Here is a 26,588-nt window from a genome sequence, read left to right as displayed (position 1 = left end):
TGCCTTCTGTAATGCTAGAATGCATTCAAAAGCAAGGGCATTATGAAGACTATATTATTAGACAATATCCATCTAACAGCTCTAAAGATCAATAAAGTAGTAGAGACTTAATTTAAGAAAAGTTTTGTAGTACAAGAAGCTATATGAATTTTTGTGTGTTTAAATTAATGGAGGTAGGTTAGGTGGTATTTATCTAAGTGTTGGTTAATCTAGGAAAGATATGGCATTAGCTACCATTGTAATGTGTGAAAACTATCTGAAATAACCTTATTTGAAGGTTGCTATTGCCTGGCAGTTGTATTTATTCTCTGTATTGTTTAGACTACATTTCACTGAAGGTATGAAGAAAGTACCCTTGCCTGCTTTCTTAAAATGAATAGTTTTCAGTATTTTCTCCTAAAATTTCACATTGTCCCAACTAGTTTGGCATAAGGACCATTTGTTGACGTATTTTCCTTTAAGATTCTCTCTTAGCTTGTTTATTAGCTAATTTAAAGCATGGGAATGAGAGTCCCAGTTTGCTTTAATTAACTTGCACATACTGAAAAGAAATAGTTCAGAAAATGCTTCTTCTCCTGTGGGAGCAGGTAGTTACACCACATATTAATCTGTAGCAGTTAGCTCTGACTGTACTAAGACAGAAGAGTCTCTGGGAAGGAACTGCCATAAGCTGATCACTTCCTTTAAGTAATACATCTTTAAATACAGAAATTCATGCCTGTTTACTTCAGGCTTGAGGAAGAATTTTACCATCCTGATGTGGTAGATAAATTTTTAAATGCAAGATATAAAGGGTGTGGGGAAAAAAAGAGCAAACTATCCCAGAACCAAATTTCAGTCAATGGCATAAGTTTCATCAAGTTTCAGCAGAGATGAAATTTCGTAGCTTATTGTGCATCGCTTATCAAGAGTTGTATAAATACCTCTGTATGTTTTGTTTTGTTTCTGTCACTCCTTGGAGCTGCTCAAGTTAGCCTCCACTCTCTGGATTTTGTTGAGAATGCTTCAAGGATTTGTTCACTTCCTTGTCCAGGGAACATTGCCCAAGTCCTAATTTGGAAGTAGGTGAAATTATGTGCCTGGAAAAAAGATGGGGATTTTGAAATGCCTGTGTTTTACTTCACTGTGTATTTAAAGTGTTAGCAGGTAAAGGCTTTTAACAAGACTTAAAATTGCCTAGTTTGGAAGATTTCCTGTGCATAAGGAGCAACAGGTTTCTGATGGATTTTGTTGTCTTTTTGAGGGATTAAACCCAGCATGAATGCAGCAAGTATTCCTCAGCCATTGCCACCTATTTCCTCATGACCTACATCCTTTGCTTTTTTCCTCTGTTCCCATGTGATGCCCTCAACTTTCTCATGTGCCCTCTGCTGTTCATGCTTGGCCTTCTTGAACAAGGACCTGCACATTGTTTGAATGGTTTGCAGTTGCAATTTGGCAGGGCTGGGGCAAGCCTAGCACTTCCCCTGGGGACTGAACCTTCCTCACCTTGGCAGCAGCACTGATGATTTCCCACCATTTTATGAAATTTGATTTGAGACTTGTGCCCTACAGACTTGTCTGAAATGTGCTGGTGGAGTGCAAAAGCATTTAGGGAAGCTAGGAAAAGCAAAACCAGCTCAAAGCCAACTTAATGGAGCAGCTAGACAAGAAGGTTATTTAAAATAGTTTAAGAAAACCATTCTAATCTGAAAAAAGTAATGCTAGCATAGTTTCAAAATCTTAAAGGAAGTGAATTGTGATTGATGACTTACTCTCCTGTCAGCTTTGTGTTTGTATATATTCTGTCAAATATTTTTCCTTGCCGTATATAACATTTTCAGTACAAAATAAGGATTTAAGTTGTAAATAATTATTAAAGATTTGGTGTAGCTACTTGTTTTGTAAAGGACAGTCTAAAAGACTTGGCTTATTTAAAACCCTTTAAATGTATCTTTAAATAGACTTCTAAGTTTCAGTGCTCTGACTGCTTAGTACATTTAATCTATCTGTTCAATACTTCTGAAGAAATCTGTGCTGTCTGTTGAACTGTTATGCAATTCCTCTAAACCTAATAGTCATGGGCGACACAAAAGGTGGTGCTTTGCATCATGGTTTTGCTGGATGTGTTGGTCCAACAGCAGGAGAGACATTGATTAGCAGTGAGATGCAATTAAACATTCTTTACACTATTCCTTCTTAGCTTGTTGTCCAAAAGAGATCTTAGCATCTCAGTGGCCATATCAGCTTTTGTTAAATGTGACTGTAAGATTAAAAAGCATCATCTTGTATGTTTGCTTGTTAAAATTCAAGACTCAAACTTCAAACTATTTCTGGTACTGTTTACCTGTTGTAAGTAGTAACTTTTTAGGTTAAACCCCGATGCAATGTTTGTACCAAGACATTAGGTAAAAGTGCATCCATTTGATTTGGAAGTAAATAATTTCAAAAGCTGGAGTAATGACAGTGGTGTTAGTCTACTGTACGTTCCAATTGAACCATATTCTTGAGGAAGGAAAGTATTTTTCTCACTCTTTCCTTTAGAAATGGGGGAAGGCAAACTGTGTTTTAACTTGTTGATTATTTTGATATAAATCTTAAACTCCTGAAAGCTTTATTTGATTTTAATTTGCACCACTCTGTAGTGGTTGTGACAAATTGATAATAGATGGCTTGGAGAATTGTCAGGGATGTTTTCCTTACTCGGACCTTTAGCCATAACTGGCAGGGTTGTGTATATCCTATTATAGCCTATATTATATCCTATATATTATTATCTAAGAATATATAATAACCTAATCTAATAATAATTAAAAATAAATAATAATTAAAATAATATAATAATTATCTAATATAATATATTATATTACTATATTATATCCTATATATTTACAGTATCATGGAGTCATAGAATGGCTTAGGTTGGAACAGACCTTAAAGATCACCTTGTTCCAACCCCTTGCCATGGGCAGGGACACCTTCCACCAGACTAGGTTGCTCAGAACGCCATCCAGGCTGGCCTCAAACACTTCCAGGGATGGGACATAGTTTAAATAGATGAGAGGCTAAGGACTTCTGTCATAGCATAGATTATCTCAGGTAGAACAGGCCTCAGGAGATAAATTCTGATGGGGGACAAGGCTAGCTTATAAAAGTGGGTGAGAGTTTAAAGAAATGTGGGTGGAAGGGGACTGGTTTTCCCTTTTGGAGTGTTTCTTTATATTATAGGCTTTATAGATCTTTTGTTGCTGATAGCTTGTTTGAGATTGGATTTTAGTGTAAGGTTTCAGGTATTCAATCAACAATTGATGACTTTCTAGAAAACATTACAGTGAATCTATTTTTGTGGAGAGGCAGTTTTCTGCATCCAAGTACAATACTTCTACTGTGTTGAGCAGCTTAAAATGCCATTTATTTGCTGTGCAATTACATTAGATTCTCACAAACACTGATATACAGTGTTTATTGCATTCGCTTTGTTAGATTTTTCTTTCTAGTTAATTACATTCCAAAACCAAAATGCTATATTCTGTAGTACGCATACATACATTCCTAAGTTCCTTCTGTAATATAGAATTGCCTAATTATTTAAGAAGATATACCTGCAATAGATTGTGAAAATTTTATTTATGTAGAAGGAATAGCTCCTAAGGACTATTTGAGGTTTTTGGTATACATGCAAAAATTAGTTAAAGGCTTCTTCTACAGATGCTGTTGACATGTGATCTGTGACTTGCAATTCTGCTACTCATCCAAGCTGGCAAATGGAATTGGGATAAAGATTAGATCTTGAAGTGACTGGTTAGAGAGGCTGCCTCCCAGATCCCTTAATCATGATGTACTTCAGGATACCAGTAATACTGGCAGTACTGGTTCATCTGTTATTGCGTGTGCTTTCAATATATGTATGAAAAACTGAGTCTGTTCAACACTCGGAAACAGTAAAAACATCAGCCATTGTGTTGGATAATACCTATGCATAGTTCATTATCAGTGTGATTTAAACCAACACAGGGATGGGGGAAATTCTCAATTTACAAATGGCAAGCATTTTATGGTCTTTTCCCTGCATATGTAAGTTTTAATGTCAATATATTATGGCATTTAACATGATTTTCCAGTTTGCATTATCTCACAGTTTGACTTCTAAGGTTGTCTGCACACTTGTTTTATACCAGGTACCTGGTAACATTAGGATAGGAATGGTTTTCGTTTTTAGCTGTGTTGCATACACTGTCAAACATGGCAAAGGGTAAAGTAAGCAGCTTAAAATGGCTGTGTTTTTTTTTTTTATGAATGGCTCAATATGTATGTTTTACTGATACCTTTCCCTGTCCTCCACCTTTCCCTTTTTAGATGTGTGGTCAGCAGGCTGTGTATTGGCTGAACTGTTACTAGGACAACCGATCTTTCCAGGTGACAGTGGTGTGGATCAGTTGGTGGAAATAATCAAGGTATGGAATGTTAAGTGTTGTTTTGACTGCATTATTCCTTGGGAATCAGTATGAAAACATTCACTGTTATAAACTGGTGAACATACATATATTCTGACACGATTGTACAGGGTTTTGCATGTAAACTGTTTGAAAATACTTCTCATGCTATTTTGAGAACCCAATGATCTTTACTTTGTCTTCATGCAGTTATGCATAATGATATATATATTGGGGCTTTTTCCCTAAAAAAGGATTACACTTCCAGTGTGCTTGGAAAAAGTGCTTTCATACTGGGCTAATATTTATTCATGTATGATTTTCATTCTTTAGAAGTCTGTCTCTTTTTCCTTTGTAGCACAGAATTAATACTTGGCTTTGAAAATGGTGTTGTTAAATTCCTTATGCCGGATTCTTCACATACTTAGTTGCCTTCTCTTCTTCCTTCCTCTTAGCTCTTTTAAAATGAAAGGTGGGAAGGGGCACTTGTTTTTGCAGATATAGAATCAGGACATGTAGGGCAAAGGTACCTTCTGCCTGAAGAGTGTTGTTTTTCAAGGTAGAATAACTGATGTGTCAAAATATGTAACACTTATATATCACTTATGTCCAAGCACATCTTGGTTAATTTAGTTTGTAAAGCTGTGAATATTCTGTGGTTCTCAAATTGGAGGCATGGAAGAATAGTTCATAGATTGTTGTCTGACTTCCAAGCACCCTTGTCTACTCTACCTTTTTCAGCTTCTGCAGTGAAGGAAACAAGATTTCCAGAGAGAGCAGTATAATTTTCCTCTGAGTCTATACTATGACATAATAAGATGGCATTATTACAGAGGATGTGTACACATACTGTTCAGCATTATTGATCTCATCACCATGAGGGCACTGTATTAAGAGAATTTCCTCCTTGATTTTGCCACTACCTTGGTGCATAAATATTTGTGTGGCAGGCATGTGAAAAGCCCCTCAAACTCCAGATCTGTGGGTGGAAAAGAGGAACTTCCTACTTGTCTGTGTCACTTACTAGAAGAGCTGCCAGTGTCTTTGTCCCTGTCCTAAGAGAGTGAACCAGCTGGTCATTCTCCTGCCTGAGGGACATGGGCTGTTGAGGCTTGGGGGTGTGCTGTGACTTTTCTAGACTGTCACCACATCTCTTCCAGGTTCTGACCAGGTAAACCTGGCTTCTGTTACAGGGAATTTCTGTCTGTCCTGCTGAACATCCTCCAGTCAGCAGCTTTCCTCTGGAGACTCCATGTCTTGCACATACTTCTCCTGTGATTTTCTTGATGTCTTCTTATTGCATTTCTGCCCAGTATATTTCAAACTCAGTTCATCCAACTTGGGTCAGTTTGCTTAGGAAACACTAAAAAAACCTAGAGTTGCTTTCAGATGTAGGGCTAATGATGGTACAAATGACAATATTTTTAACTTTTGAGAAGTGTCTTGGAGCGGTGTGCTGCTTTTTGCTACACTGCTTTTGTGACATGTGAAGGGGTCCATGTCAGATGACCAGACCTCCTCAGGATTTTGCGTGATAACATGTGATGTTTGTCTTTGGACATTTCTGAAAAGTCCTGGTTTGTTTTTTAATGAATGTCTAAAATCCTGAAAAACTAAAGCTAATCAAAGAATCAGCAAGATTGAAAGAGACCTCTGAAATCAAGCCCAACATATGACCCAATTCTGCCATGTTAACTAGACCATGGCACTAAATGACACATCCAGTCTTTCCTTAAACCCCTCCAGGGACAGTGACTTCACTTCCTCTCTGCACAGTCCATTTCAATATCTAATCACCCTTTCTGTGAAGAAATGCTTTCTAGCATCCAGCCTAAACTTTCCCTGGTGCAGCTTAAGACAATGTCCTCTGGTCTTTTCACTTGTTGCCCACAAGAAGAGCCCAACCTCCACCTGAATTTTTGTAAATAGAACTTTATATCATGGTGACTGTCCATGGCTTGATGAGAAATCTGAGTGTAGAGAGACCTTATTGGCAAAACCATAGTGCTCTGCCCTACTATTGCTTTGATTTCGCAATGTGAAAGTAAAATAATGAGGAGTTAGATGGTCTCTTGTTGTTGACATGCTTGGCAAGCAGAAATTTGTGGTTTGGTTGAAAGTTTGCTAAGAAGCTGTTAACATCAGTTCTGCACTACTGAAGAAAACATCTGTGAGCCAGTAATTTCACAGCACATATAGTCTCCAATTGTGGCACTTATTTGTTTACACTTCAGTTGTATTGAAGCAGAGGAGTACTTCAGTAAAATTGCTGATAGCCTTTGTACCACCTGTGGTAGTAACCTTCTTGAGTAACTCCTAGTAGTGATGATATAGTACTGGCAAACTGATGTTATTTCTCAAGGCAGCTGAAGCAGTACCCAGTGTAAAGGGTATTTCAGTAAATTACAGGTTGAAATTAGGATATTCACCTTCACAGAAACAAACTTCGACAAATTTCTTTAAATACAGAAATGGGGATGTTTAATGACCATTACACCTGTGTTGTGCTGGGGTTTTCTATCTTCTGTTAGCTTTGTAGTCCACTACGCACAGAAGCGAAGTGAAACAAAAGTACTGAGGCAGTATGTTGTAGGAAAGTCTGGGGGAAAACACTGTAAATCTTACAGCAGTAATCACAAAAAAGTTGGTTCACTGAAACTTGAAGTGTAGCATAAAATGTGAGCCTGAATGGGTGGGTACCATGTTCTTCTGGCAGTATTTGTTACCGATGCAGCATATATTCTCGAGGCAAGACTGGAAGAGAAGCTGTGTGCAAACTGGAGAAATTTATTGCTTTTCTGTGCCCTTGTCTCCCTAATCTTCTGTTGTGAAGTTTTGTAAAAACAATTCAGAAAAGCCCTAGCAGAAGGTGAAGGTGGGAATACAGGGAAAAGTTATAATTGATAATATTGTGATCAAGATCAACAGCCATGAGAAATTGTCTAGGAATGGGGTAACAAGGTGCTTCCCTTGTAACACTGCATCCACTTACAAGTATTTCTCATGGCGGGAGTAGAGGGAGAAACTGTTAACCTCAAATTTTTCCTCACCTTTTGAAAATAGGGAAAAAGTAGAAAGTGGGTCAATTTTTTTCTATTCTGCCAGGTGTTGGGAGGGATCTGTCCCATCTACTGTGTATCCTTTAAAAATGACCAATAATAGAATTAAGCAGATTTGTTTTTTAACTCTGCAAAGAAGAGATGAAACATTCTGCTCTTAGCACTTCCAGAATGATGCTTAAATTCAACTTAGATTTGAAAGGATGATATAAAAGAAGCAACCACATGAGTAAGTTTAAGTTTTGTAGCCTCAGTATGGCTGAGAACATGCAATTCTGCAGAAATTACCAGAAATGTTAAATCTTGGCACAACATGTAAAACGTGATGTTGTATAAAGTTTTCTTTAGGGTGGGATTCATTAAAAATTTTGACAGGTGGCTTCCACCTACCTCTTCCATTTGCTGCCATAGAAAATTAGTATTTCAAGCTTTCATTGTAACACAGACTTATTTTAATGCTAGCTGGCTGTGGGAGGAGCAGAGCTGTGGGATCTGACGGTTGTAGAATAGCAGTGAGCTTGGTAGAAGCTTGCAGGCTGGGACCTGGGAGCTGCTGTTTGACTACCTGGGGTCCTGCTTTTCAGATAGCTTCATTGGGAACTGTGTGTCTGAAACTTAGGGGCAGGGAAAATGGTGTATTTTAAACTGCCAAAAATGGGCTATAGTAAGAAACTGCTTACCCACATGTTTGGAAATACGTCAGACTTCCATCCTTTATATTCGATTGATTCCACTGCAGGAAGAGGTCAGCTTAGAAGCTTTACTGCTGGTTCTTATCAATTCAAGATGATTGAATCACAGTTACACTTGAGGCGTTTTTTTGAGCCAAGATAAACTTTGCAGTTTTCTCTTCAGTTGCTTACTCAGCTATGATTATTCAGAGTTTATTTCACAACACAGCAAGTGAATGCTACACCTGGCTGTGAAGTTTTTTGCATTAGACTGGATAATGACTTCAAAATGCCATCACATTAAATTAGTTCTCCTTTCTTGTGCAGTTCTTGATGACATCCCCTCTTTAGCTGTGTTCATGGTGATATATCAGTTGGCAGAGTTTGCCCTTCCTGCAGGCCATATGCTCAGCATCCTTAGTCCCTTGCTTCATCACAAGCATTTTTGGCTTTTGACAGATTTTGAGACACTTTCAATGGGCTTAATGTAGTTTCATTTCAAGCAGTGTTGCGAAATCTTCTCCGTATAGTTGCACCTGGAGTTTTTCCAGACCTACTGTGTATTTGCAAACTGGTCTGAAATACTGAGCCCCTCTTGAACCACAGCATCACATTCAATTGCATCAAAAGACAGTCCTCTTTTAAATTTTTTTCCTCTTGCTCCTATTTCTTTAAATATGGTCTTTCCATATGTTCTCAGTCTGATTGGGAAAGAGAGAACTTTGACCACTTACCCCTGACAAAATGATATTTGATATAGGGGAGTACTGTCTTGGAGCCCCATCTGAAGAAGTAGTTTAACCCAAGTACACTCTTCTTGAATACTTATGCTATTACAGGAGAGAAATCATGTGCTTTTTCCAAATTTTGATCTTGAATGGTGACTCTTACTTTGTATTTTTAGCTCTTGCTTGCTATTCCAAATGTTAGGTTGTCCCATTGCTGGGAATATCTCAAGTGGGTAACCCAATATACTCGTTAAAATTCATGCCCTACTGGCTTTCAAGTGACATGTCCTTCAGAAATGTGCTCAGTTTCTGAAACAGTCACAGTGGTCGTAGTGTGGATTTCATCAGTGATCCCATAAAGAAATTATATACAAGTAAACACTACGCCTCAGAGCAGTCATGCAGCCTTGTACCTGATAGATTCTTCCAGCAGCCCACGAGGGTCGCAGTTGCCACTTCAGTATTTAAAATGCACTGTGCAAGTATAGTTTGGAAGAAGGAGCACTTAGACCACAAGAATGATTTTTCTTTAAGATGCAGTCAGGACAGATTGCTTCATAAATCTCTAGTCTCCTGTACACAGCTTGCAGTGCAGCAATGGTGGCTGCAGGACTGCTGTGCTCCCTGTGAAAGCTTGGGAGCTTGCCAGCATTTCTGGCCTCACAAGCTCTACATCATCCTAGAACCACCAAGGTAAAACTGCCTGGCATATGCTTTCCAAACTTAAAACATCTTCAAGTACAGTTCCTGCAGACAGTGGTTACTCTTTATTCCTCTTGCAGGAAGTGAATCTCAGAAGGGTATCAGGTTTGTTTCTAAGATAATTATCTTCTCAAAGTTTATGTTTAGTACCTTCCCCATATTCCTCTCAAAAGCAGGGGAAAAAAAAAAGATCTGTCAAAAGAATGAAGCAGCAATTATTACCTGAGCAGCCCTGGGACATGGGGAGGACAGCATCAGCCAATCTGCCTGGTGTTTTCTTTACCGGAAATATTTTTTCCGTGTGCTGCTATTTAGAGTATGAGATGAATCAACCAACTTGTGAAAACTGCAGGAAAGAAGTGGGGGCTACGGGGTGGGGGTGGTGTTTGCTTTGAATTTTTTGGTTGCTACTGCACTGTGATTATTCCTTGCACCAAAACTGGCATTTCATGGTAATTTAAGAGGAATAATAAAATCTTCTTCTCAGAGTTCCCTGGGTAAGGGGGAGCTAGGGGGGAAAAATGTATGAAAAAGCAAGTTTAATAGTATCAGGAATCCTATTCATGTGTAACTTTTTGGGTTCTTGACAGTTTTACTGCGCCTAATGCTAAGTATAGACTGCAATTATAATATATGGCTCATGCTCAAATGTCAAGGTACTATTTTGGGCTCAGTTTTTGAAATAAAATGAATCCAGTCAGAGTAGTTAAATGGGCAGAGGAGCCTTCTCTTCCATCTCTTCCGGGAGAGTAAGCCATAGGAGAGTGTTTCATGGTATTGGATGTGGTCCTGTGCTGATGACCTGCCTGCGTCGGACATGGGCTTTCACATGGGTTACATGGGTTCTGTCCTCAGCCCTAAGGGAAGTCTTCTGGCATTTTTTTCCCTGATGTCCCCCGGCATCACAACTTGTCTGTTCCTGTGCCTCACTTAATTCATCACTTCCAGTGCTTGCAGGCAGGCAGTATAAAAAGTTGATTGCCAATTATATTCATGTCAGCGGTGACAATGGGTTTCTTCCTATTCCTGATGTATAGCTCCTTTCGTGTTATGAATAGAAAAAATATCTATATTTAGTTGGCTGTCATTGTTTGGCAAGAAAGTGTTTTTGAAAGGAAGTGTATATAAAGTGGCTAAGTTTATTTTACTTTCTACCACAGGCCTCTTGAAGTATTGTCTCAAGCTGTGTTAGTGCTTGAGATGCTACAATGTGAATTTTTAAAATAACTATTGGCACACCTCTTACAACTTTCTGAAGAGGTGCAGTCATGTTTGCAGAAGCATTAATTATGCCATCTGGTAAGCCGTAAACATCAGACTTTGAGGAATACATTTCTTCATAAATGTGCACAGTTTTCCCAGGGAAGACCACTATACTACTGCAGCCATGGCTCTCTAGAGGTTTCTGATTTAAATTATCACCTCTCTAGTTCAGTTACTGTTAGCTGGAGCTTCTGAGCCCTTGCTCCTAACCAAGGTCCCTATGCTTCTAACTGATTACATTCTGGCAAATGTTCAGCAGTAACAACGGTTGTCATAAAGGGCCTTCATTCCATTGGGATTTGTTGAAACTCTTGCAGTTTTCCTTTTCCTCTGCTGTTGCAACTGTGTGGGTTTGGTCATAAATGACTCAGTGCAGTTTGCATAGTGAAGCAGGTGTGGGCAGCAGCTGTCTTGGTACTGAGGTGTAACTGAAGTGTCTTTTGGAGCTGAATAATCCATCTTTTCCTTCTAAAAAAGTTGATTGTAAGAACATAAACTGAAAATCTTTATTCAAGTTCAGGGCTTATTCCAGGTTCATAAATCCCCCCTACTTGTTTGGTAAGGATGACATTCTTGTGAGCCTTTCTTTATCGTAGCTTTTCTTTAACTGCAGGAGATGCATACCATTACCCTACCTTTGTGAACCCTGTTCGCGGAATAAAAATGTTTTGGGGACCTTCATCCATTACAGACTAATGTCAAGGAAAAAACTTGACAGAATATACCGTGAAACTTGTGTTCAATTTTTGTCCTAGGAGAATCAGAGCAGTGTCCACTTCTCAGCAAGTATATTCTTTAGTTAATCTTAGTAGATAATGCTTCTTTATTTTTAATTAAGAGATTATGATAATGACAGTTGGTAATGAAGAGCAAAACTAGTTGACTTGGCATCTTGGCTTGCTTTGACAATTTTTGGCAGATGCTTTGTATTCTCACATCGACCTCCCCTTCGTTCATTTGAGAGTCTTCATTCTAGTTATAGTTGATTCCATCAGCTGCATTTTTATTATGACACTACTTACTTTGGTTTTCTTTTTGTTTTTCAAGTATTAAATAGAAAAATAATTAAACTTTTCCTTGGATTTCCTTGAATCCATAGGATTCCCCAGGAATTAAAATAGTATGTGCCAATCTGCATTGACCTGGATAATTCAGTATTGGACCCTGTATTTCTCTGACATTTGCAAGATCGGTGGAGATCTTACTAGGGTACAGAGTATGTGAAGGGAGGGTTCAAAGAGGGAGCCATCCTCTTTTCTTTGGCATCCCATGACAGGACAAGAAGAATGGGCACAAATTAAAACACATGAAATTCAATCTGAACGCAAACCAGCTGTTTCATGGAGTAATTCTGCCAAAAATGAGCACAGTAATTCATGCTTCTTTCTCAAAAGAAGAATTTTGACCAATTTTTGCAGCTTAAGTGATTGCTGTTACCAAGGTTACTTGAAAGTATTCCTAATATACTGAAAGTTCAGTATAAATCAGTGAGGTACAATTTCAAATCATGTAACAAACAGAATTGCTATGTTGGGAGGTGAGGAGAGATCCACTACAGGGCCTCTTCAAGATACTGGTACAGTTTTACAGTTTATCACTTTATTCATCCCAGTGTTCTAATTTGTAACTTGAATTTGATACAGTCTTCAAAACTTCTGTACTTCCTTCCAAACTACTTCTCTTCTCAGTTTCTGCTTGGAATTTGGGGCATGTTGTTTTGTGGTGCGTTTTTGGGTTTTTTTCCTTTAATGTGCTATCAGTACAGATTGGAAGCGCAGTCTGGTTTTACAGTCTCAAGAGAACAGAGTAAATATAAATACACTGTGTAGCTACTAGCAGTCACTTTTCCTTTTGTACAGTTACTTTATGTAAGTAAAGTATCAAAGGCTGCTATGTAGCTGAAAGGTCAGGCAAAATCCCTTCTTTCAGCTACCATGATCCCTCTTCAGTACCTTCTTTTTTAAGCATTTGTGAAATCTGAAGTGCTGTTGCTTAGATGCCTGTGCTTGAGCTTAGGAGTTGCCCTCTCCCATCATCTGGAGTTACAGCTGTGCTTTTAGTGAAATGCATGAATAGACATTGTCTGTGAGTTCTTCCATGAAATTGGCCTTGCTTATCTAATCTAAGTTATCTGATGCTATAGGTGGTCTTTAAATATACTTGCACTGTGTAGGCTCCTGTTCTGAGCAGCCTTGGCAACCAAGTGAGTTTGATATTTTTGGGCTAAATTTAAAGTAAATCTACTTGCTGCTTCTTAGAAAAGCTACTGAAGGAATTTTTTGAGGAGAAAGAGGGTAAAGAAGGTAAACATGCTTTCAAAAAACTATTGTTTATACTAGGGAGGCATGATAACAGCTTTTAGAAAAGATGAGAGAGCAATAGAGGGTGGCCATCATTTTTCAGAAAGTTAATTTAAGTAATCAAAAAACTTCCAAGGTTTTAAAAATCACTTTTATCCCAAATTGGGATGAAAGTAATATCTAGGGGTGGGAAATTCCCTCATCTTGTAGAACTGGAAAGGTTTGAGAGTGATGGTCATCAAAGCTTTGAGAGCAGAACCATCCTGGCAGGGCTGGCAGCTGGGTGGCTGGTGCTCTTGTGGGTGCCAGACAGAAAGCCAGCAGGGAAAGGGCACATTTTCCTTTCAATTCTTCTTTCCTTTGAAACTTGAGCAAAATATATGGAATCTGCAGATGTTCTCCTTTTTTACCCCCTAAGCAAAACCAGTGTTTTCAGACATGCCCAAAAATCTGCTGACATTTCTGAGAGTAACCCTTGGCTTTTAGAATTATGTGGGTTTTAAATCCTCATGAGCGATGTGATCTAGAAAACATTATTGTTCATTTTATACAATTTGTCACTCAGATTTGTTATTCAAGGAACAACTGTCTGAACAAGTTGCAGAGTTTATTTCCTCTGCTGCTGCTCTTTATTTAAAAGGTTACTTTGTGGATAGGATATTTTTGTGTTGTGCAACTCTTATTTTGAATAGCAAAGAGATACCAAGTTTTGTTCATAATGCCTGATGATAATTTCTGTGTTCCACAAATTACTCAAACAGCAGTTACCTTGCTCTTTTACCTCCTTACCTGACTTTCGGAGTGCAGTTTTGTAATTTCCATTCTTCTAACAGAATGAAAATGTGCACAGATACCAGAATTTGTAACCAGATATTTCTTTATCAAGCAGCAAGGTAGAGTGCCAGTATCTTGTGATCATTTGTTGCCTGATGGTGACAGTGCAGTCTGATGAGATGAGGTGATAACATTACGCTAAGCTGTGTGGAGGGATTTGTCGTGGGGCCAAAGCAGTGCCACTGCAAATCTCATATAGATGAGCCTGAGCCCAGCACAGGGGAACCACTCCTGCCTTCTGCTATCTCCCCTTCTCTCAGCAGAGCAAAGAGGTGCCCAGAAGTGCATGCAAGCAGAAAACAATGGGATTTCTTGCAGATACTTTGCAATTTTCATATATAGCTAGAAGACAATGACTCTCTCACACTTGGTGCTAATTGAAAAGAAAGCACTAATGCCATATTGTCAGGCTTATTCCCTCAAGCCATTTCAGAAATCCTTTCAAAATGTACCCACCCCTTCAAAGAGATGTGCAATTGTTTGTTATTTCTCGTAAAACTAATTTGCATCCATAAATAACATTGTGCAGATTCTGGGAATGAGAAATACATCTTGGTGAAGGTAAACCACAGTGGTATGCCTTTTAGATACTTCCAAGTTAGATTTAAACTGAGTCTGTCCTCCATGTGGAAATACTAGGATGAGGAAGCACCACCCAAACCCACATGGTTTTGTTTGTGGGGAGAGCAGGAGATGCTCAGCAATAACTGGCTGATCTTTTAAACTTATCAAAGGACTGCTGTTTGTGACTTGTAAAATGCAGTGTATGCTACTTGTCTGATCCTTAACCAACCATATGCAGTGAACTGCAATCCCTGAATGTGTTTGGTAGTACTGTTTTATGAAAACCTAATGAAAGTGAACTCTTACCCCACCAAAATACCACTAAGTTTGAGAGTGATGTTTTAATTCTGTGAAAAACTCCATATAAGATAATTAATTTTTGACACTGTGCTGGGAGCATGAGCAGAATTGCCAGCAAGAGATCACTGATGTTGGAGTAAGGGCCACAAAGGTGATTAAGGCACTGGAGCATCTGTCATATGAGGAGAGATTGCGTGAGCCGGCACTGTTCAGCCTGAGGCAGGGAAGGCTTGGTCGGGGGTGAAGGATCTCATCAGTGTGTGCAAAAGCCTTGTGGCTTGAGGGGTGAAGAAACAACCAGGCTCTTCTTAGTGTTGCCCACTGGCTGGGCAAGTGGCAACAGCACAGAGTAGAACACATTTTTTACTCTGGCCTGTGGTCAAAGACTGCAGAAGGGTGCCCAGAGAGAGGACTTTGGTCTCCTGGGTGCCAAAGTTTGTTGTCTTGCTCTCAACACAATATTAACTTACTCGTTACATAGATTGACTTCAGTTGTCTAAATGTCTGATAGGTTATACTTCAGTCCAAATTCCATATGAAGCATGTCTAAACAATTTGCCTTTTTTTCTCCTGTATAGGTTCTTGGAACGCCTACAAGGGAGCAAATTAGAGAAATGAATCCAAACTATACTGAATTCAAATTCCCTCAGATTAAGGCACATCCATGGACTAAGGTGAGTCTATATGATCTGAATAATAAAGATGTGGGCTGAAAGTAAAAATTCAAGTTGTTCAGTTTGTTCAATGATTTGGTGGCTTTCAGTCTAAACTGGGTGCCTTTAACTAAGCTGGGGACCTGCAAACTTTTGATGTAGCTGAGGAGAAGACGATATTGAAGCAGTATGTTGTAGTATCTGTTGGTCTGGGGGTTGCCTATAGGTGGATTGTTTTTTGTTTTGGTTTGGTTTTTGATCATGGTGTGTATGTTAGTAGCAGATTGCAATATTCTGCATACTGTCATGCTATCAGCTGATATGCACAAAAGTCACATAGAAATTAGGAAAGTGTTCCAATATGTATATGGCACTTTTGTAGTGCTGTTAATTAAATAGTGTGGTGAGGGCTGAGAGTCACTTTCTTAAATGCTTCTCTCATAGATAATATTCTGTTTGTACTTCTGTAAGTGTGCTGTTGAGTGGAGATGTTTTTTTCTTGGAGTTCTTAAGATTTCTTGTTATCTGGCTTCATAGGAAGACACCAATGCAGTACATGCAGGCAATATGTGACCCCCATGACCAAAGAGAAAACTGCTAGCAATGAAAAAAAATACATTGCTGCACAATTAATTAGTCTTCCACATATCAAGCAGTGATGAATATTTGACTTCAGAAAGAGTAACAATCATTTAGTCAGCCTCTTGGGTGTGGAATAAGTTAAATACTGAGTCTCAGACAACTGAAGCTGGGTAGTTAACATTTCCCCTGGCTGCATGAGAAATGTCTGTTATAGTCACAGTGTATTTCCATTCCATCTCAGCACTCAGGTTTCCTTCTGCTAAGAAAGTAATATCTGTGTGTGGAAGGGTTGCATGCCTAGCTGAGCACATGTCCAGGGCAGATTCTTTTGGACCAAATACTCTATGGCAGTAGAAATATTGAATAAACTAAATTGAGCTACTTGATAGCAGGCCATATACTGGACAGTACATGCCAGGGCAGTACTATACGTCACTGTTCTTGTGGTAGATTCTCCAATGAGTATTTTCCCCACTAATCCATGGTTTGTGTTTCCATCTCAGAGTTACTGTCTGTGTGTTGGTTAAGTGATATATAATAGTAAATCCAGCAAGGCTTTTTAATATCTTATGTTGCTGAGGGAAAAAATTAGAGCAGATGAAGTCTCTGGGAGTGATCTCTTCAGTTGTGCATTGTATCCTGGCATAAGTCACAAGAATAAGTCCAAAAACCTTGTAGCACTGAATATTAGGTTTGCATCTGAATTCTTGCATTGAAGGCGTTGGGATTAGGGGACGTTAAATTAATATACAGTGGAGTAGAAGTGCAGAGCTGTACTGTAGGATATGGAGTTGAGTTGCAGGGTTAGTTTAAATGCTTATCTTAGCTTGAAGAGTCTTAAAAATGTGTGCACTTGATGGTCTCTTAGAACACAACTTTTAGCAAATGGAAGCTTCACAAAAAGACTGAACTTCCTTCTATTTATAAAGAATGGGGTTTTTTGTTGTAGTAGAGGATCACAGGTGAAATTAAGACGTGAGACAAGCTTGCCAGAAGATCAAATTTGCCTTCTCCATTAGGTTACAATTAGTTTTGGAGAGCTGTGCTTGCAGTAGAGCTTCTCATTCTCAATTCATTCTGCGCACAGCCCTTCCTGACGTCAGCTGGGTGTAGAGTAGCATTTAAACCAGTTTATTGCAATTGGGTTACATGAGACTTCGTTTGTGAGATCTGTACTTATTATACAAATGCTAAATTTAAAAAATGGATTACCCAGCATGATGCTGGTAATGATGCTTATCTTCTTGGTGTATTACTTCTCAAGATCCTTTCCTTTCAACAATTTGAGCATGATAGATTAAGTAGTAGTATTACTTAGAATTGGTTCTTACCCTGTTGTATTTGATATAACATCTGATGACATGTCAGTGGGCATAGGCAATCCTCTCAGATCTTCTCTATCTTAGAATTGAATAGTGACAAAAACCTCTTCAGAGCTTTGGCTTTGAAAATGCAGGAGTGACTGGAGAAGTGAAAGTGATAATGTTGTCAGTTGTTTTTCTACTTTTGTTGCAATTGTGTGTGTAACTAAACTGCAACAGCTAGCTGCCAACTTGCAGCTTCAGAAGCACAAATCTTTGCCATCTAAGTTGAAAAATTATTGAAGATGACAATAGGCAGAAGGTGGCTATTTTTGTTGAGTAGTTATGACCAAAGAACTCAGCAGAAAGAAGGGTTTTTTTGTATTGTGAAATAACTTCTAGGCAGCTACTTTCAGCATGTTTGAAATAGAACTGCTGAGAATATGGTCACTCCCTGCTGTAAGCTCTTCGACACAAGAGCATTCTCCTGGTTTTGTGCTGTGTAATAGAACATGGGTATTTGTCAAAGTTGGGTTTGTAGACCCTGCCTGGAGTTAGTTTCATGCAGTTGAGGTGCCCAGAGCATGTTTCTATGCAGTCTGGAACTGGTTGTTTCCAGGCCAGTGATCTATACAAAAATAAGGTCTTGCTTTCAGGGGACTTCCTCGGTCTGCAAAAGTGTGCATAGAGGGTAATTAAGATTTTTCTTTGGAAGCTGTAGTATCTGTAGGTTGCATCTGAAATTTTGTGGTGCTGACTTGAATAGGATGTATCTGGTTCTGGTCTGCTCTCTTAGGCATTTCTGGGAGGCACAGATATGTTACTTTCCTACTCAATATTGCTGTGATGATGTGTAATCCACTTACACTTGCTGTTACCTACTTGTGAAGAAGAATGGTGGCTGGTGCTATAGAGCAATGTAATATATTCTGGGTTTTTTAAGAGACAGAGAAATTGTTTAACTCTGAAGACAGACAAATGAAGGGATATTGTTTCTCAAATTCAATACATTTTGGGCTAAAATTGGAATTTTGAGCCCAAGTTTTACAGATGTTTGAATCCTAACTTCATAGATGAATCTTAGGCTTTTCAGTAGAAGTGGATTGGTATTATCCTAACACAGTATTGATACCTTCCTTCTTAAATTATGAAAGCGGTCTAACTTACACTCTAAAAAGTACTTTTCTATGCTGCAGCAATAGTATGAGTTTGCAGTACAAACTGTTCTCGGACTGATTATTCAATTTGTTGATAATTTGAGAATGAAGTAAGTTTGTAACTTAAGAGTTGGAATCTCCCCTTCTAAAACTTACAGAGGCCTCTCTCTCATTTCCAGTATAGTTTTGTGTTGGCCAAGCATGTGTGTGTTTTTATACCAGTTTACACGCATGAGGCACCTAATGATGGAAGTTCAACATATCCCTGGCTAGCCAAAAAAAAGAGAACCTGAACTTTCCAGGAATCTCTCAAACCATTCTTCAGAAACAGGGCTTTCCTCTTGTTTTCCTCTGTTACCTATCCCTACAACCCCAGCCTCAACCGGAGGAATCCAAGACATTTTTGTTCTTTTGCAGGGGTGTTCCTTTCAGAATACCAGTGTGTTTAGCAACTTAAATGTTCTTTTCATCCAAACGTCCCATTATTTTCACTTTGAACAGAATATTTTGTATTCATGGAGGTGCATCTTACAGCCTTTCTGCTTTGGTCTGTGAAGTAAGTGGCATCTGTTTTAAGAGAAGCGGTGTTTTGCAGGGGTGTGAATATGGCTGACTTATAACAGTCAGAGAAAATAATAGGCTTTTAAACACACAGTTGTGTCTTCGGGTATATCTTGGGTTGGAAAACTGGTCCATTTTTTCCAATGATGTCAGCTCATAAAATAAAAGTTCCTACCCTTTCTGGAGATTTGCTGCTATTGTTTTTACTGGGTCATATTTTTGCTTCTGTCTTTCAGCCACCTTGACTTCTTGAGCCTTCTTTCTTCTCAGAAGTGCAGTCTGATTTGTGCTACTAATCTTTATACCTGTTTCTCTTCTGCTGACTAAGCTTCATCTATACCATATAACTCTGTGACTGGAAAGCCAAGGAGGAAATCCAGGATCAAGTGCAAGACTGTAAATCACAGAGCTGTTGAAGTTCAGCTCTGGTGATTAGTTTTCTGTGAATCTTTTGGCCCTTTTGGAAGGGGGCAGGGACAGTGGGACAGCCAACAAAAGGTCTAAAGGCATTTTTCATAAGCTCGTGGTAGATTGGTGTTACTTACCCGTGGCCCCTTACAGCTGCCCTCTATTCTGGCATTACTCAGATGCTACCTTTAGGTCTCAGATCCCTGCAGTAAAGAAAAACAAAGGCAGTGCTGTGATAACTTTCAGAAATATATAAAATGTCCAGCTGTGACAGCCTGCCTTTCCTCTTGCATTTAGCTAGTAAATTATCTTATTAAGGTTGTAGTAAATGTAATAGGATTATGTAGTTTAGGTCCTTTCTGTGTAGGGAAAGGGACTCTCTTGGATCTTTTCTTTTCCCCACCCAAGCATACTGCCACTTGTTTGCAAATTTAATGTCAGGATAATGAAAGATATATATGCATAAATATGCCCATGTTTCATGATGGCAGAACAATACAAGTTGCAACAGCAAAGGCAGTTTTCTTTACTTAATCATAACCTCTGCCTTGTCTCCATTGTATAGACATGGAAACAGTTTCTACTGCAGGCAGCTCTTAAAAATGGAAAGTGAGTCTCTTCAGTGTGCTGTGGTTTGGTTGCTTTTGTTTCTTCTGTTCTGAAAGTACTTGCAAGATTTTTCAAATATGCAGGCACTTATTTTAAATTACTTTTGGTGAGATAAATTCAAGTGTACTCAAGAGAATGGCTTTATTCACTGTCCCCAAATCTATACTTAGCTGGCATCTGAGTAATAATTTCCAAGTAAGTGTTGAGTTGGAAAAAGGCAGGATTCATTTGCCTGACAGTGGAAGAGACAGGGAGAAAAACTGTCTCTTGTTTAGATTAGTTTTGAGCATCTCTGCCCCTCTGTTGTATACTGTCATGGGTAAATACAAGGACTTTTCTCTACCTTACTTTGCCTTCACAGTAAACTTCTGGGAGATTTGGGCAGGATCCCTCCCAACTTCGTAAGCACTTCCTTTTAGTTTTAGGGGCTTTTTCATTGTTGGTACTGTTTAGGGTGGGGTTTTTTTGTCTATGTCTTTAAGCCATGTAGTTATAGCATAGGAAAACAGTGCCTAAGATGAGACTTCAGACTCCAGCTCATCCTTTCTGGCACTTCTCCAAAACTATTGGCCAATTCTAGCTGCAGCTGAAGTTGTGCAGAACCACATTTGGTTGTGCTAAAGAGTAGCTTCGGATATAGACTTTAGAATTCATATTTCTGACTATATTATGAAGGAGTTTCTGCTAATACTGTAAAATACTTGACTGATATTTTAGTCTTTATATCCTCTTGTGTACATGTGTGTTCTGTATGTATGTTTTTCCAATACTAATCACTGTACCTTGAATGTTGAATAATTGTGTGCTTGTAGCAAACAGTCCTTTTGTCTTCTGCACACTCTGGGACTGGATGTAGACTCTGGTCTCTCTCATGAATATGTTTTTCCACCCTCCAGAACTGGTTTCATGTCTTCATCCTGTCCTACTCCTGCTCTCCTTGTTGTTGTCTAGTTTATAAGCAGATTGTTTTGCTTGTAATGCTTCCAAAGTGACTGCTCATGCTGTAGATTCAAGGAAGAATCCAAACAGTCAAATGAAAAACAGACAGCTCATTTTGTCACTTCTAATTATAACTGATGACAAAAGAAGGCGAAAACTCTTTTGTCAGAAATCTTGTAAGTGGACTTGGATTTGGGTTCAAGATGAAAATGAAAACTCTTCTTTCTGAAATTTTAGTCTGTTCTTTTGTAGAGGAACAAGATGCAGTGAGGATGAGATGTTTCTTTGGTTGCAGTTCCGTTATTGGCATTAAGCTCATAATGGAGCCGGGTCAGCTCTCCACCTCCCACCTGCATCGTCCTGAAATGCGTTCTGCTTTGCAGGGTGGTAAAAACCTCTTGAACAACACACGTTCAGGATTTGAATTAATTTCCTTTATCTGACTGACCATTCTGCCCGGACTGCAGATGTTGGGACAAGGGATCACAGCAGATCGGCGTGTCCAAAAGGGCAAAACTCTCATTTCCAGCATGAACTGGATTTGATTTGTGCCTGTTGTAAAACTGTGCCCTAACCTTTTTCTAAAGAGTACAGCTCTGTTTTTTGCTTGATGGGTAATGACTTACAAGCAAAGAGTGAAAACAGTTCTTCTCGAGGCTAACTTAAAAGTTAAAAAAAAGCAGGCTTTTCTGGCAATTTCATATTTGCCAGCTCCTTTTGCAGCAGCAATGATTTTTGACAGTGTAAATCTCCTACTGAGGAAAGAAACCAGGTTTGCTGGGTGGTAAATTGCCCTGCCTCTGCCCAATTCGTATGCAGTAAAGAAAGTACTGCTTAGCAGTAAATGAGTGGGCACTAATGCAACATTAAGAAAGGATTTCCATCAGTGACTGTGGAAATCAAATGCTGAGTTTAACATGTCTTCTGCAGTGTACCATCTGTTTAGCCATGCCACTGCAACACATCTGTCTAGGCTATTCATAGCAGCTCTCCCAGCAAGGTTGAGAGCACTGAGGTACATTTTTGGGGGTTCTCTCTCAAGAGAAGGGGAGCTGTTTTTTTTCCTCTTAGCTTTGTTGCTTTCCTTTGGAGCTCGACAGAAGCAGAGCACATGCACTGGGTAATAAATGCGAGCTCGTTCCGTCTCCACGGGGTCCTCAATGGAAGGAGCCCAGTAAAAAGTGTGTGGTCTCGACAAGAAGTAGCTTTGAAGACAGGTTCCTGGTCCTGTTCCCAGTTCTGTGTTGGCTCATTTGTAAGCCACTTAACCCTTCTGTCTTTACTTCATTTTCCCCTGTCTAAGTGCCGTCAGATAGGAATTCTTGACTAATCAGGCATTTACTGTTTCTGACGTGCTTTTAGAAAAAATAGAGAGATTTAATCAGAGAAGGAAATTGGGGGGATTATTATATATTTTAAAATATCTCCCAACACTAGTGCCTCTTTCATGGACATCTTTTAACCCCCATTTTTTTATCGTGTGAGTTTTACACACTTGAAAATAGCCAAATGGCATATTTCAGAAATCCCGTGTTGAAATTCTCAGGCTTTTGGAACAAGATTAGTCCCAAGAGCTTCAGGTGCAGCCTTGGGGATTTTTTGTGCCAGGTAGAGCTCAGTGCATACATTGCTGTCTTGAATGTGTCCCTTCCCTCTTCTTTTGTTTGTAAATGTGTTGTGTTTCTCATGAGCCTTATTGTGTTAAACTTGGTTGATCAAAATACTGCTTCATAGTAATTGTATTGTATGATAGCATTTCTTAAAAGTTGATTCGAGGGTTGTGTTCTACATTGATGATTGGCTTGTAAACAGTACAAGCTTTTGGTGGACGGGAGGAGCTTTCTCTCTTACCTAATGTTCACATGCAATAAAAAATGTGCTTACAAGCCGAAAGGATGTGCACAGACTGTCAGCCTTGACTCGGTGGTGTGGGTGGTTCTTGGCAAAGCGTGTGAGTCTGAAGCTGGTGAGGAAATTTTTAACCATGGTGTCACAAACTTGATGCGTTAGCAACAGATGTCATTTTCCTAAGCCTCTGCTCTCTTAGGTAGCACAGCATGCGGGCAAGTATTCACAATCTGCATGCAAGATGCACAGTGGTTGATGGCATGAAATCATGTCTTTTAATACACACTGGCTAGAAGAGCACCTTGGTGTCACATTGTGAAGTTTGGCTTTGGGGCTTAATTACACCAAGACGATGGAGCTCGTGTTGTGCATGGAAAGTTTGTTTGAGGAATGTCAATGAATTGAAAGTCAGAGCAACCATTCTGTTAAAACAATACTTAGCTCTTGCCCCATGTGGTTTTATTTGAGAGCTGAATGCTGATGTGAGTGAAGTGAAATAGGAGAATTCTGTGCTTTCCATCATTTTGTTTCATCTTTCCATATCTGCAGAAAAATAAAATTCAGAAGGGGCTTAAACTCTGCTACATGGGTAGGAACTATTTCCAATTAGTAAGATAAAATGTGACTGCTCTGCCAGTGCACAAAGCCTTCATCTGAATTGAAGTCTCTTGGGGATGAGAGCTGTGTAATGCACCAGGGGCACTTAAGCCTGAAATGTTGAAGAAGGTGGTAGTTCCAGAAAAATGAAGGGGGAGTAAAATAAAAAAATTTGCATTGATGGCTGTTCAACTTGAGAAGGAGAGAGGAATGTGTCAGGCCTTGCTGGCTCGCTCTTAGGGTCTGTCGGTATTTGAGCATCACTAGCATGCCTGAACAAAGAAACAACTCGTACTGGTCCCTCAGCTTTTTGGTGAGGTATAGATTTATTGGCATCTGAAGTGGGGAGGGAAAAACCAACAAAAGCACCAAAAGCTGTGGCTTTGGATGAGTCAGCATTTCCATTTGACGTGATCATCCAGAGATTTTTGTAACTCATTCAAAAAAAACCCCAAAATAAAAACAGCAACCTGGGTCTCAGCCTGAAATTAATTTGCTTTGCAGAAACAAGAGGTTTTGAGTTATTCAAGTGCAAATTTTTCTTGAAGACTATTGTATGTAAAGCGTTTTTTTTGCATTTGTTTATCTCCAAAACAGGTTCATTTTTTAAAATGAAAACTTGAGCCTTCGGTCCCTCCTGTGGACAAATAGCCTTACACAAGGTCTTGTTTCATTTTAGAAAAATGAATTGCTGCGCCGGTGGGGTAGTATTTGATTGCTTTAAAAGTTCCTGTCAGTGTTTTATTTTTGGTTTTGATTTTGTTTGTGGACTTGCTGTGCCTTTTGCCCGGCCGTATTTAGTCTGCATACTAAATGTTAGTCTACCCAAACACTTTGTGCACTTAGCTTTTATTCCTTTTTTTTCCTTTCTCTTTTTTCTTTCCTTTTTTTTTTCTTTTCTTTTTTTTTTTGTTTTGCTTTCACCCAAATGTATTTTAGACCGAGACAGACTTTGCTCCTATGGGCCGGATTTTAGTCCGTGCACTAAATTTTAGTCCGCAGACTAAAAATAATCCGCGGATTATTTACTAAATTGATTCCCTCACTGAGAACTACAGAGACTTTAAACTCCTGCTGAGATGTATGTGCAAAGGGCTTCACGGCTCACAAGTCCCACTGTCTGTCCATCCTCCCACCACGGAGCATCAGCCCAGCATTGCCTTGGCATCGGTGCCCCGTGGCATGGAAGTGCTGGCGTGGCCATTGCCGTGGGCAGCAGCTGCTCTGGTAGTTCTCGGTGGGTGAATTGGGCAGCTTTCCCGGGGGAACTTTGCTGAATGGGAAGAGCTAAAAGACCATAGAGGGCTTGGCTTTTATTTCTTAGGGTGTTATTCAAAAGGGAGGTGGGAGGGGACAAATTGAGGAGAAAAAAATTTCTTAAGTAACGGGTGCGACGGGTATGAGGGGGAATAAACCCGCAGTAGAGAGAAATTTAGTCCATACCCGCACTCCTGAGGTGGTACGTCCAGTTCCTGAAGAATCCTAAAGAGATAATGCCAGCAAACAAAATCCAGTGGAGGGGGAAGTCAATCCAAAATGGAGAATAATCCGCGGCGGCCTGAGGTACTCATAGTGCACACAAATTAAAAGTATCCAAATTTAAAGCATAGATCTCAGATTTTTACTTTGTCTTCTGCACAAATTACAAATTGCTAGGGATTTGGGGTTTTTTGAGAAAAAACCCAAAAACCATCCAAAAGTTTACATTGTGTGTCTGGGACAGATATACAAGTGGGATGCATCTTTGGAGAGAAAATAATCTGGCCACTTGGTTCTGTGGACATTTATATCCAGGACCGAGGACTGAAAATTCCTTATTATGGCAATTTCAATTACCCTTTTAGTTCAAGTTAGAGTTTTGATTTCAATTTTTTTTATTTTTTTAGTAAATGCACTGGCATTGGAACATAAATTTCATATAGAAATGTTTCTATACTATGCCTCACCATTGCACAATCGATTTTTTGGCATACACTGTGGTGAAGTTGGACTTGCTGCTATGGAGACTGATGTTTAAAGTTTCTAATTGTATAAACATTTACTATGTCCCCCACACCATGGATTTCTTATAATATTGGCTATATTTTTCCTTGCTGGACTATTCTCTTTTGGATTGACTCCCCCTGTTTGGATTATTTCACTGCATTATCATCTTTAGGACTCGTCAGGAACAGGACATTTCACCTCAGGAGTACGGGTATGTACTTAAATATTTTTTCAAATTACTAGGCCTAGCCTTGAAAAAAAAAGGAGACAAATGCTAGAAGTGGAATAATTGAGTTCAAACTACATCATTGAGGCAGCAGTCAGGTGAAAGCTGATAGAGATGAGGTGGGCACAGACCTGTAACTTGCTTCATGTGTTAGTCACCACTTGTTGCAGGGGAAGGCTATGTGAGCCCTCCTAGTAAATATATTTTTCCCCCCTTCCTGGTTTGAAGCAGTTAGGGTAGATTTTGGGAACTGCCTACCCCAAATGACTAATTCCAGATCCAAAAGCAGGCTGAGTAGTTTATAACAGGGTTTAGGAAACATGTTAGGGTTTCAAGGACTTGAAAATGAAGAGTTTGAGTGGACAAGCAAGTACTCCTTTTACATATGTCACATTTGTGACCGTCTGCCTACTAATTTTCACAATATAAGAGCTTGTCATCTTTGCCTTAAGGAAATAAAATAGTTTTTTTTTTTTTTTAAATATGTATAGTGACTTATATGTGAATTCACAATATAAGAGCTTGTCATCTTTGCCTTAAGGAAATAAAATAGTTTTCTTTTTAAAATCTGTATAGTGACTTATATGTGAGCTGTACTGAGGAGAAAAACACAGCTAAGAGTGAAGTACTAAAGTTGCAAGCTGTGATAAATCAAACTCGTTAAAATATTACTGTGAAGGTGCATGAGGGAGACCTCAGTAATTTTACCTCTCGTTAAATACAGAACAACTTCACTTCTGTGGGTTTACCTCAAGACATACACATTTGTGCTACTTACCGTGTGGAGGTGGGGGGAAGCCAGAAGACTTTTTTTTTTTTTAACTGGAGACAGTCTTGGATTTTGTGCTGGTCAGGCTGTGACTTGGGAGTAATGATTGCAATCCTCTG

At 39.2% G+C, this 26,588-nt stretch overlaps 1 protein-coding gene across 1 annotated transcript in view; it reads left to right on the top strand.

Annotated features, from left to right (window-relative positions):
• Positions 1–26,588, top strand: part of GSK3B (glycogen synthase kinase 3 beta) — a 152,359-nt gene that overhangs the window by 104,889 nt on the left and 20,882 nt on the right. Inside the window, exons 7-8 of the mRNA XM_039718047.1 lie at positions 4,336–4,433; positions 15,412–15,507. Coding sequence (XP_039573981.1) covers positions 4,336–4,433; positions 15,412–15,507 — 194 coding nt within the window. The remainder of the gene's footprint in view (positions 1–4,335; positions 4,434–15,411; positions 15,508–26,588) is intronic.

This window comes from Passer montanus, unplaced genomic scaffold (genome assembly GCF_014805655.1).
Source record: "Passer montanus isolate IOZ18808 unplaced genomic scaffold, ASM1480565v1 scaffold39, whole genome shotgun sequence".
NCBI lineage: Eukaryota > Metazoa > Chordata > Aves > Passeriformes > Passeridae > Passer > Passer montanus.
The sequence above is the reverse complement of the archived record's forward strand: the minus strand, read 5'-3'. Positions and strand labels throughout refer to the sequence as shown.